The sequence below is a fragment of the Jaculus jaculus genome, chromosome 15 (assembly GCF_020740685.1).
Source record: "Jaculus jaculus isolate mJacJac1 chromosome 15, mJacJac1.mat.Y.cur, whole genome shotgun sequence".
Taxonomy (NCBI): Eukaryota; Metazoa; Chordata; class Mammalia; order Rodentia; family Dipodidae; genus Jaculus; species Jaculus jaculus.
In genome coordinates this window covers 74,993,340-75,006,023 of record NC_059116.1, presented here as the reverse complement: position 1 = coordinate 75,006,023, position 12,684 = coordinate 74,993,340, and the positions used below count along the sequence as shown (strand labels likewise).

Genomic DNA, 12,684 nt, shown 5'->3' with positions numbered 1-12,684 from the left:
CGCCTAGAGACGCACAAACAAAACAGTAAGAACTACGGGCTGCAGAGATGACTGAGCAGCTAAGGCTGCTTGCCGACAAAGCCAAAGGACCCAGGTTCAAGTCTCCAGAACCCATATAAACCAGATGCACAAGGTGGCACACATGTTTGGAGTTCATTTGCAGTGGCAGAAGGCCCTGGTGTACCTATTCTCTCTCTCTCTGCATATCTGCCTATTTCTCTCAAATAAATATAAATTAACTAATTTATTTATTTATTTTTAAAAGACAGCTGGTGGAGAGATGGCTTAGTGGTGAAGGCACTTGCCTGCAAAGTCTAAGGACCCATGTTCAACTCTCCAGATTCCATGTAAACCAGACACACAAATGACAAGCACTCAAGGTCACACATATGTACAAGGTGCTGCAGCCACCTGGGGTTCGAATGAAGTAGTCGGAGGCCCTGGCGCACCAATTCTTTCCCTCCCTTCCCCCCCCCCCCCCACACACATTTAAAAAAACAAACTAGCATAGACTTCTCAAAAGGTGAGGTAGGCCAGGCATGGTGGTGCATGCTTTTAATCCCAGCACTTGGGAAGCAGAGGTAGGAGGATCACCATGAGTTCAAGGCCACCATGAGACTACATAGTGAATTCCAGGTCAGCCTGGGCTAAAGTGAGACCCTACCTCAAAAAAAAAAAAAAAAAAGAAAGAAAGAAAGAAAGAAAGAAAGAAAGAAAGAAAGAAAGAAAGAAGGAAAGAAAGAAAGAAAAGGAAAGGAAAAAGGTAGAGGGATGGAGAGGTTTGTAGATTAAGAGAATAAAGAGAAGTAGGAGAAGGGGAATGGGACCAACACATGATTTGTCCATATAAAGTTTCCCTTTTACTTAATTTTAATTTTATTTATTTATTTGAGATTGAGGAAGAGGCAGAGACAGAAAATGAGCACACAGGGACTCCAGCCACTGCAAACGAACTCCAGACACATGTGCCCCCTTGTGCATCTGGCTTATGTGGGTCCTAGGGAAATGAACTGGGGTCCTTAGGCTTCACAGGCAAATGCTTTAATGGCTAAGCCATTTCCCCAGCCCAAAGTTTCTAATTACTAATAATAAACTCTTTTAAAAGAATAAAGAGGTTTCTTGAACTTTCCTTTTTCTTTCCATGCTTTTTTCCCCTAGGCCTTCCTCATGGGATCTCTAGCTATGTCAATGCCTTTGCTTCACTCCATACTTCCCTCAACAAATATAAAAATTTAATAATTAAAAAAAAAGAATAAAGAGAAGCAACACAAGTACAGTGTTGAAACCCTTAGTTAATCCTTGTTTGTAAAACAGATTACTTGGGCTGGAAAGATGGCTTAGCCTGCCTGCAAAGCCAAAAGACCCAGGTTATATTCTTCAGGCCCCACATAAGCCATACGCACAAGGTGGTGCATGCACCTGGAATTTGTTTGCAGTGGCTAGAGGCCCTGGTGCACCCATTCTCTATCTGCCCACCTTCCGCTTTCTCTCACTCTCTCATGCTCTCAAAAAAAATAATTTTTATTTTATTTTTTAAGGTAGGGTCTCACACTCCAGCTCAGGCTGTCCTGGAATTCACTCTGTACTCTCAGGATGGCCTTGAACTTACGGTGATTCTCCTACCTCTGCTTCCGAGTGCTGGGATTAAAGGCGTGTGCCACCATGCCCAGCTAAAATATTTTTTTTAATTTTTTTTTTGTCTATTTTTTATTTATTTATTTGAGAGCGACAGACACAGAAAGAAAGACAGATAGAGGGAGAGAGAGAGAATGGGTGCACCAGGGCTTCCAGCCACTGCAAACAAACTCCAGACGCGTGCGCCCCCTCGTGCATCTGGCTAATGTGGGAACTGGGGAACCGAGCCTCGAACCGGGGTCCTTAGGCTTCACAGGCAAGCGCTTAACCACTAAGCCATCTCTCCAGCCCTAAAATATTTTTAATATAAGAGAAATATATAGAGTTTTGAATGCACAGGTAATATTCCTTCAACTTTTCAATATTTCTGAATATGGAAATAATTTTTGAGGTATTAAGTCTAATGAGGTAGTGACTGTACACCCCAGACTAAGAAGCTCCCAACATTCCAGGGCTGCAGACTTTCCATTTAATAAGCCAAAGGGTAGAGAGGAGAGCTGTGGGTAAACTGTATTCAGACACAAGCACATTGATTCATACTGCTACTTACATCTTCCAGTGGCGTTATCGATGCACTTTCTCCTCCATAGTAGGGGTTTTGGTCCATGTGAAGAACCTTCTTTCCATTCACTGACATTATACCTGACAGGATACATTCCTAAAGGAAGCAGAAACATGTTTCAAAAGAAGACTAGGCACAGACACCTGAGGTAGGATCTCCAGCATCCACAGAAATACAGGACAGTGCGGATGGACCACAGGGGCAAGCTGGCTACCTAGTCTACCCAATCAGAAAGCTCTAGGTACGTGTGAGGCTCTGTCTCAATAAGTAAGTTGGAGAGCAATTCACGTATGTGTGACCGCACACATAAAGACGTACAGAGCCAGGCATGGTGGTGCATGCCTTTAATCCCTGCCTTACAGAACATTTAAAATGTACTTTTTTTTTTGAGGTAGAGTCTTGCTGTAGCCCAGGCTGACCTGGCATTTATTATGTAGTCTCAGGCTGACCTTGAACTCATGGCAATCCTCCTACCGCTACCTCCCAAGTGCTGGGATTAAAAGCATGTGCCACTACACCTAGCATTATTCTTTATTATCCAATTGTTTGAGAAAGAGTATAGACATGCCAGGGCCTCCTGCTACTGCAAATGGATTACAGATATGTGCACCACTTTGTGTACCTGGTTTTATTGTGGGCACTGGGAAGTTGAACCCAGGCTATCAGGCTTTGCAAGCAAGTGCCTTTAACCACTGAGCCCTAAAATGTATTCTTTTATATTAAAAAAAAAAACAAAACAGGTTGGGGTAGTGTCATAAGCCTTTAATCCCAGTACTCAGGAGGCAAACATAGGAGGATCATGTGAGTTCAAGTCAACGTGAGACAACATAGTGAATTCCAAGTCAGCCTGGGCTACAGCAAGACCCTGCCTCAAAATAACAAAACAAGGGGCTGGAGAGATGGCTTAAGTTAAGGTGTTTGACTGCAAAGCCAAAGGACCTCAGTTCAATTCCCCAGGACACATGTAAGCCAGATGCACAAGGTGGCACATGCATCTGGAGTTCATTTACAATGGCTGAAGGCCCTGGCATGCCCATTCTCTCTCTCGAAAATAAATAAAATAAAATAAAAAACTAAAACAAACTTACTCACTGGTGACATGGCTCAGTGGTTAAGGCACTTGCCTGCAATGCCTGGTTCAATTCCCTAGTACCCACATTAAGCCAGATGCACAATGTGACAAATGTATTTGGAGTTCATTTGCAGCAGCTAGAGACCCTAGGTGTCCACTCCTCCATTCATTCCTGCGTGCATGCACATGCGCTCTCTCTGTTTGCAAATGATTAAATATGTAAATAAATAATTTAAAAAATAGTGGGGCATGGTGGCACACGCCTTTCATCCCAGCATGGGAGATGGGGGGAAGGTAGGAGGATCGTCATGGACACCCTGAGAGTACATAGTGAATTCCAGGTCAACTTGAGTTAGAGTAAGATCCTACCTCAAAAAAACAAAAAACAAAACAAAACAAAAAGGGGTGGGGCTGGAGAGATGGCTCAGCATTTAAGCACTTGCCTGTAAAGTCTAAGGACCCCAGTACAAGGCTCAATTCCCCAGGACCCATGTTCGCCAGATGCACAAGGGAGTGCACACGTCTGGAGTGTTTGCAGTGGCTAGAGGCCCTGGCATGCCCATTCTCTATCTCTCTCATAAAAATATATATATAAATATGTATGTATGTATATATATGTATATATAAAGAAAAACAAAAAAATTAATTAAATTAAAATGCTAAAAAACTGTCAATCTGGGCATGGTGGTGTACACCTTTAATCCCAGCACTCAGAAAGCTGAGGTAGGAAGATCACTGTAAATTTGAGGCCAGCCTGGAACTACAGAATGAATTCCAGGTCAGCCTGGGCTAGAATGAGACCTTAACTAGGGGGGAAAAATAATAATAATAAAATAAACAAACTGTCAAGCCTTCAGGCACGGTGGCACATGCCCTTAATCCCAGCACTCAAGAAGCGGAGTAGGAGGAGCTCCATGATTTTGAGGGCAACCTAGGACTACAATGAGTTCCAGATAAGCCTGGGCTAGAGAAAGACACTACCTTGGGGGACGGGGAGGAGACTGATGCTTTCTCTTAGTTACACTTATACACACCATGATATAACCCATGCAGCCCAAAGTAACTAGGTTCAAAGCTCTCTAGGACCCCCAAGAGTCCCAAGGTAAAAACTATTTTCACAATAATACCAAGAATACTACTCACTTTTAGGAAGGCATGGTGGCGTATGCCTTTAATCCCAGTACTTGGGAGGCAGACGTAGGAAGATCGCCATGCGCTCAAGGCTACCCTGAAGCTACATCATGAATTCCTCCATGTAGACCAGCTGACAGAAAGTTGGGAAAAAATACGCTGCATGTAGTTCAATGGGATAGAGAGAAATCACCAGTGGAGATATTCAACAGTGGATGCTGCAAGTCTTAAATTTGACCAGCCAGGCCAAATGAGCCAATGGGTGCAATAGTGGCATGTCTGTTATGAGGGAAACCAACTGTTTTCTAATTGGACTAGAGGCCCACTCCATGGGAGGGAATACATCCCTGAAAGGGGTAGAAATGAGCCTTAGGGGTGTAACATCTGCTGCTGTCAGGGTAAATGTATACACTATGCTCACCAAACTGATCAGTAAGCACTTCTTTTAATGTTCATATCCATACATTAACATTACTCTCACTTTTGGTTAGAGAAGCTTCTCTTTTCAGATGGTAGTGACCAGTGATGTTGGGATGACTTAGAAGGTACCATGGTGCTGAGAAGTGACATAAATACTCAACACTGAAATATCTCTATCACACCTTCCAAGGCTTGAGATCCATTGCAGAAGAGGTGGCGGAATGAATGTAAGAGCCAAAGGAAGGGTAGGACTCCTTACAACATGCTTCTCCAGACACAAAATGGCCTGGACATCCATGACCTCACAGTGCCTGACACAACCTACACAAGACCATCATAATAGGAAGAAAAGATCATGACATCAAAATAAAGGAGAGACTGATTGGGAGGAGGAAGGGATATGATGGAGAGTGGAGTTTCAAAGGGGAAAATGGAGGGGGGGATTACCATGGGTTATTGTCTACAACTATGGAATTGTCAATAAAAATAAATTAATTAAATAAAAAGGGAGAGTTAGGGCATGGTGGCGCACACCTTTAATCCCAGCAATTGGGAGGCAGAGATAGGAGGATCACTGTGAGTTCAAGACCACCCTGAGACTACATAGTGAATTCCAGGCCCACCTGGGCTAGAATGAGACCCTACTTTAAAAAAAGGGGGTGGAAGTTAGAGGGGTTGGATAGATGGTTTAGCTGTTAAGGCACTTGCCTATGAAGCCTAAGAACTCATGTTCCAATCTCTAGGTCCCATGTGAGCCAGACAGTGACACAAGCATGCAATGTTGCACATGAGACTAGGGGGCACATATGTATAGAGTTCATTCACAGCTGATGAAGGCCACTGACTTTATTTGTTGCCAATAACAAAAAATAAAAATTTGGGGCTGGAGAGATGGCTTAGTGGATAAGGCACAAGCTTACAAAGCCTAAGGACACAGGTTCAATTCTCCAGGTCCCACATAAGCCAGATACACATGGTCTTGCATGAGTCTGGAGTTTGTTTGCAGTGGCTGGAGGCCCTGGTGCACCCATTCTCACTCTGTCTCTCTCTCCCTTTCTCTGTCTCTAATAAATAAATTTTTAAAAATCTTTAAAAAATATTAAAAAATAAAAATTTTGAATGAAAAAGATTTTGGGAAAACTTACACCACAATGGACATACAGAGTCCCCACTACTACTTAAAGAACTTTTCAGAGGAGTATTAGAGACAGTATTAGTAAATATGAGTGTCATTTTCCTATAAAAAATCACTATAGGGTTTGGAGAGATGGCTTAGCAGTTAAGGCGCTTGCCTGTGAAGCCTAAGGACCCAGGTTCAACTCCCCAGATCCACATAAGCCGGATGCACAAGGTGGCCAATGCACACAAGGTGGTGCAAGTGTCTGGAGTTCATCTGCAGTAGCAAAGGCCCTGGCACACCAATTCTTCACTCTCATTTAAAACAAGTCACTTCATTCAGTATCACAGTTTCAGAACTGGAGTATGTTTAAGAAATGAAAAGTTGATGGGCGTGGTGGTGCATGCCTTTAATCCTAGCACTCGGGAGGCAGAGATAGGAGGATCACTCTGAGTTTGAGGCCACCCTGAGAATACAGATTGAGCAGAAAATGCCCACTTGATATCACTAGCACATCAGAATAGGTCACCAGGAAAAGATAATACTGTAATGATCTTGTCTCTGATACCAAGAAATGCAGTCTGAATTAAGATGCTTCCTTGCTCTTCACTCAGTGCTTCCTCTACTGTGTTCTTCATACTTCAGTTTTCTCGGAGAATGGGCTCAGCCTGTACACCTTCATCAACAGGAGCAAATCCAGGAATGCTGGTTTCCTTTCAAAAGGTACTAAGCCATCAGACAGCCTGGTAATTTCCTTCTCATGAACCCTTTAGCCATGAACAAACTCCATAGGACACAAACCCAATGAAGAGAAGAAATCTGTTGAGTTTTGGAATATTTGGTGCACTGGAATGGTCCAGGATTATGAAACCTAACCCTCCCATTGTAAACAGGAAGGCAGATGGGAGTCCTTCCATAATACACAATCCATTTTCTCCATAGGCCAAGAAAGCTACTGGCCTCTGATGCCCTTGCTCATCAGTCATCGGCCAACACTTGGAAGTTCGACAATGACGTCATAAATCATTCCTCCAGTGAAGAGGAAGTAAGACACCACCAGCAGACATTCACCACCAAGGGCATGGGCACCAGGGCGGCTTCTGCAACTTCAGGCTGGGGCGTTCAAGCACTAAGAAGGGCACTTGGCACGAAGTCTCCACGTTGGCGGTGCCTGCAACAGCACCCCCATGTTTATTTCCTTTTTCCAAGACAGGCTGGCAGTGAACGAGCAGAGTGGTGACCCACCTCCCCAGTGCTGAATCACGCTTGTGCATCACCACACCAGACTACAAACAGAACTTTTCGGATGGTGTTAAGTAAATACTGAGTTCATTCAGAGCGAGACAATGCTTTCTTTTTTGGCGGGGTAGGGGGTTGGGGTGGGCAAGACAGAGTCTCACTCTAGCCCAGGTGGCCTGGAACTCACTATGTAGTCTCAGGGTGGTCTTGAACTCATTTATCCTCCTACCTCTGCCTCCCCAGTGCTGGGATTAGAGGTGAGTGTCACCACACACATAGTACTTTTTTTTTTTTAACTTTTGCATCACTAGGAATGAAACCTGAAGGGCCTTACATATAGTGCACAAATACCACTGAGGTACATCCCAAGCCCTTCTATGCCTTTTATAAAAGAGATTTGAGAAGCATCTAATTTTGGTATCTAGGAGATTGCCAAAACACCAAGCATCTCCCATGAAAACATGAAGAGACAAGTGTACAGACAACAAACACATCATGCTCATGGGCAGGTATTTAAAGAAAACTTCCACATGAGTAGAAAAAGGGAAAAATGGAAATAAGAGAAAGTGGGTAATTTGGGAAATGGAATAAAATAAACAAAAATAATTAATCTGACACACCTTTAACCCTTGCACTTGGGAGGTAGAGGTAAGAGGATTGCTGTGAGTTTAAGACCACCCTAAGACTACATAGTAAATTCCAGGTCAGCCTGGGCTAGAGTGAGGCTCTGTCTCAAAAAAAAAAAAAAAAAAAGCCAAGCATAGTGGTGCACACCTTTAATCCCAGTACTTGAGAGGCTGACGTAGGAGGATCACCATGAGTTCTAGGCCACCCTAAGACTACATAGTGAATTCCAGGTCAGCCTAGGCTATAGTGAGACACCACCTCAAAAAAACTGAAAGATTCCAATCACCCTGTCATCATTGCTTCTATTTATGATGACAATATGGCCTGAAGAGAAATGGCTTAACAGTTAAGGCACTTGCCTACTAAGACCAAAGACCCAGGTTCAATTCCCTAGATCTCACGTAAGCCATATGAACATGGTGGTGCATGCGTCTGGAATTTTTTTTGCAGTGGTTTGAGGCCCTGGCATGTCCTCTCTCTCTCTCATAAATAAATTGCCCCGAATTGTACAATGCTCAAAGAACATCTAACAAAATCTAAGACGGCCCATGGTTATCATTGCAGCAGATAATCATCTAATTTCTAATTATGCATGTATGTATGTATGTATGCATGCACCATTCTTCAAAAAGTTCACAATCCACATGAAAATGAAGTCTCTATCTTGGTTGCTAACAGTCAGAATCAGCCACTTTTGAGTTAGGCCTGTGCAAACTGGCATGATGGCTTTGTACTCACTTGTCTATGCTCAACTGACCTTAACCCATGGGCAAATCTGAAAGACTAGCAACAACCATGGAAGAACAATGGAACTGTCTCTTATAATAAGCTGGTAGCAAAAGTACTCACTGAGTGGACAAAATACACCACATACTAAGTGTACAGTTAGGTATTTAAAAACAAAACAAAAACAGAACCTGCAGTGAGTAGATCTGTTCACTTAGGTATCCTACAGTCTTCTCAACTCACCATCAAAAAGAAACCGAAACAGGACATGCCTAGAGTCCCAGCACTCAGGAGACAGAGGTAGGAGGATTGCTGTGCTGTGAGTTCAAGGCCACTCTGAGACTACATAGTGAATTCCACGTCAGCCCGAGTAAGACTCTATCTCAATAAGCAAAAAAAGAGACAGAGAGAGAAAGAAAGAAGAAAAGATATTGAACCAAATCCCCCATAATCAAAATGATTAAATAGCTGGGCGTGGTGGCACACGCCTTTAATCCCAGCACTCAGGAGGCAGAGGTAGGAGGATCGCCATGAGTTCAAGGCCACCCTGAGACTACATAGTAAATTCCAGGTCAGCCTGGACTAGAGTGAGACCCTACCTCAAAAAAACAAAACAAAACAACAACAAAAGATTAAATGGTTTTCTGTATAATAGACTCTATTGGATACTAACTCCTGGACAGTCACATGTCTATTTCTGGACTAGTCAAATAAAATCTCTAGCAATCATTACTCATCACTTTAAACAGAAAAATACCTTTTTCCTTAAAAACTTAACAGAGGGGGGCTGAAGAGATGGCTTAGTAGTTAAGACATTTGCCTGTGAAGCCAAAGGACCCAGACTCAATTCCCCAGAACCCACGTAAGCTAGATGCACAAGGTGGCCCACACATCTGGAATTCATTTACAGTGGTTGAAGGCCACCCATTCTCTTCTCTCTCTGCCTCTATCTCCCTGAAGTAACTAAAATTAAATAAAATTTAACAAAATGAACAGAGGGCTAGAGAGGTGGCTCAGAGGTCAGTAACTCATGCTTGAGACCTGTTGGCCTGGGTTTGATTCCCCAGGACCCACATAAAGCCAGATGCACATGTGTCTGGAGTTCATTTGTAGTAGCATTAGGTCCTGGTGCACCCATACTCGTTCATTCTCTCTTTTTCTCCTCCTTCTCTTTTTCTGCTTGCAAATAAATAATTTTTTTTTAAATTATCTGAATCTCAAAGCTTTTCTTGCCAAAAGAAATCTAAAACCATTTCAAGGCATTCTGAAAGGAAATGTACCCAGAGATGATACATTTCAGGAAATGTGAAGTGTTGGCTTATATTAATGACTCAGATATCTGAAGTCAGACTTTGAGAATTTTCAAGATTTACATCCACGTTCATCTGGTCAGTGTTCTTGATCAAGTAACCCAGTCGGAATGTCAAAGTTTTCCTAAATTGAGTCAAAATGGTTGCTTCTCTCTCCAAGTTATTTGTGCAAGCTCATCAGTCTTCTCTTTTTTTTTTCCGGGGGGGTGGGGGAGGGGGCGGTAAAGTCTCTCTCTAGCCCAGGCTGACCTGGAATTCACTATGTACTCTCAGGGTGGCCTCAAACTCACAGCTCCTACCTCTGCCTCCCGCATGCTGGGATTAAAGGCGTGCATCACAACTCCCGGCCTAGTCTTCACTTTCTCAAATCAGAAATAAAAATACAAGATACAAAAACTTGTTTGCAGGGCTGGAGAGATGGCTTAGCAATTAAGGCGCTTGCCTGCAAAGCCAAAGGACCAAAGTTCCATTCCCCAGGAACCACTTAAACCAGATGCAAAGTGGCGATGGGGGCCCTAGTGTGCCCATTCCCTCCGTCTATCTCTCCCTCTCAAATAAATAAAGAAAAACATGTCTGCAGTGTTTGCAAGAGAAAATCTCAGTATCTTTAAGGACACCGATACGCAAGAAAATAAATATACAGCCGGGCGTGGTGGCGCATGCCTTTAATCCCAGCACACGGGAGGCAGAGGTAGGAGGATTGCCGTGAGTTCGAGGCCACCCTGAGACTCCATAGTGAATTCCAGGTCAGCCTGGGCTAGAGTGAGACCCTACCTCGAAAAACCAACAAAAAAAAAAAAAAAGAAATATACTATGATAATCGATACACTTTACATATTACAAATGTGTCTTCCATGTTACCGGTTTTCCTTCGAACTCCGTGCAGGAGCGAGCAGTACAGAGAACTTGGGTTGTAGCAATCCGTCACCAAGCTATTTTTTAAGGGAAAACATCCAGAAGAGACAGTGAAGGCACAGAACAAACCAAAGCGAGGGAAAACATGGCAAAAGTCAGGTGCCAAAGCATGTGATAGGCAACTTTTGAGGATAAGCACATTTCCAATTCTACAGACGCCCAGTAAGTGCGGTGGAGGCTTGGACGTTTGAAGAAATTAATAAGGCCTCTTAGGAAAGGGGAGGGATTCCTTCACAGCTCATTTCTTTATTTCATTCCAAAACGCCAAGTTAACCAAACTCTCCAACAATGCCGAACCGGCGATCTGTCAGCAAGCCTTCAGCCCGGCTTGCACAGGCTGGCTCGCAGGGGTGGCTACAAGCTAAGAAGGCAATGCGGCCTGCGGGCGGCGACTCCCCGCCCGCCCGCTGCTTCCAATCGAGACAGGTCACCGACCCAAAGGGGAAGTGCGACGCGCAGGCCGCCGGGGCAGGCTGGTGCCGCGCGTCCTCCTTCCTGCTTTCGTTTGATCCTGGCCCCCCAATCACAGGCTGCACACGCCCAGCCAAGCCCTGCGCTTCTCGTCTCGGGCTCCCCCTGAACGCCTGGGCGCCCTCGAACCCGTGCAGCTCCATCCGCCTCGAGCCACTGCCCGAGGCCGCCCGCGAGGAGCCGCCCGCACCGGCGGATCGGTTTGGAGCGGGGACGCGGGGCGCCCACCGGGTGAACTCAGCCGCCCGCCGCTGGGGAAGCCGAATCCGGGGCCCGCCCGCCCTCGGCCCACAGCTCACCGTCAGGCCGGTGCCCAGCACGATCACATCGTACTCCTCGTTCATGGTGGGCAGGCGTGGCGGGGCAGGCCGAGGGTCCGAGGAAGGAGCGCACGCCGGGGCTCTGCGGCCACCCGGAGGTCGGGACTCGGGCCGCTCTGGGCCGAGGGAGAACGGGGAAGAGCGGAGGAGAGGCGAATGGAGCGGACGGGGAGGCAGGCGAGGCCGGCCGCCACCTCACAGGGGAAGAGAAGAGCCGGCCGGGGAGGGCAGGGGAGCGGGGAGGAGCGGAGCGCGGCGGGCGGCGGGCGGCGGCCGGGGCTCCGCAGCCGGGGCGGGGCCTGCGGACAGGTCGCCAGCGCCGTCAGTCACTCGGGTCCTGCACTCTCATTGGTGCGTTTCCGCCGCTCGCCCAACCTTCTTCCTGTCTCGCCACTCGCGAGAGGAGGGCGGGACGTCGCCGTTGGGCTTCCGGCTCTCGGTCTGTCTGTGCCACGGCAGTAGGAGCGGCTGCACGCGGCTAGGGCACGGTGTGAGCTGCATGGCCGCCACGATCTCGATCCGCGCCGCCCTTGGACTTTGAGCGGGCGCGTTTGTGTCGCGTGTGGGGCCACGTGGATGAGGAACGCGGGCAATCACGACGGCCTACGCTTAGGAGCGTGCCATTACCCACAGGCCGCCTAGCCCCGAATGTACGTGCCTGTTCTGCGGTGCGCTTCTTTGAGGCGCCTCGACAAATAAACTTGTCCCAAATCGGTGTCCGTACTTTGGGTGAAAATTGGCCCCCATGGGTCTCGTACGTGCTCTGCGCACTAGGTTGAAATGCAAACCCACTATGAGCTAAGACGACCTCGATCTACCCCAGTAGCCAAGCGACTGCGCCTCTGCCAATCCCAGGCCCGAGGCTGCCCAAAATGTGCCAGTATAAGGCAAACGCTGGATCACGGCATGCAGGCGGGGGGGGGGGAGAGAGAGAGTGTGTGTAAATACGGCTCACCGGGCTGGAGAGATGGCTTACTGGTTAAGGCGTTTGCCTGCGAAACCACAGTACCCAGGTTTGATTCCCCAGGACCCACGTTAGCCAGATGCACAAGGGGGCGCACGCGTCTGGAGTTCGTTTGCAGAGGCTGGATGCCCTGGCGTGCCCATTCTCTCTCTCTCACTCTGAGTCTGTCTCTCAA

At 46.4% G+C, this 12,684-nt stretch overlaps 1 protein-coding gene and 1 pseudogene across 1 annotated transcript in view; both read right to left on the bottom strand.

The window, feature by feature from the left end:
* Gdi2 (GDP dissociation inhibitor 2) overlaps positions 1-11,786 on the bottom strand; it is a 34,395-nt gene extending 22,609 nt beyond the window's left edge. Inside the window, exons 1-2 of the mRNA XM_045135149.1 lie at positions 11,525-11,786; positions 2,186-2,293 (exon numbers count right to left, since the gene is read on the bottom strand). Coding sequence (XP_044991084.1) covers positions 2,186-2,293; positions 11,525-11,569 — 153 coding nt within the window. The 5' untranslated portion in view covers positions 11,570-11,786. The remainder of the gene's footprint in view (positions 1-2,185; positions 2,294-11,524) is intronic.
* On the bottom strand, positions 6,664-7,211 carry LOC105944320 (annotated as a pseudogene).
* Positions 11,787-12,684: the final 898 nt, after the last annotated feature.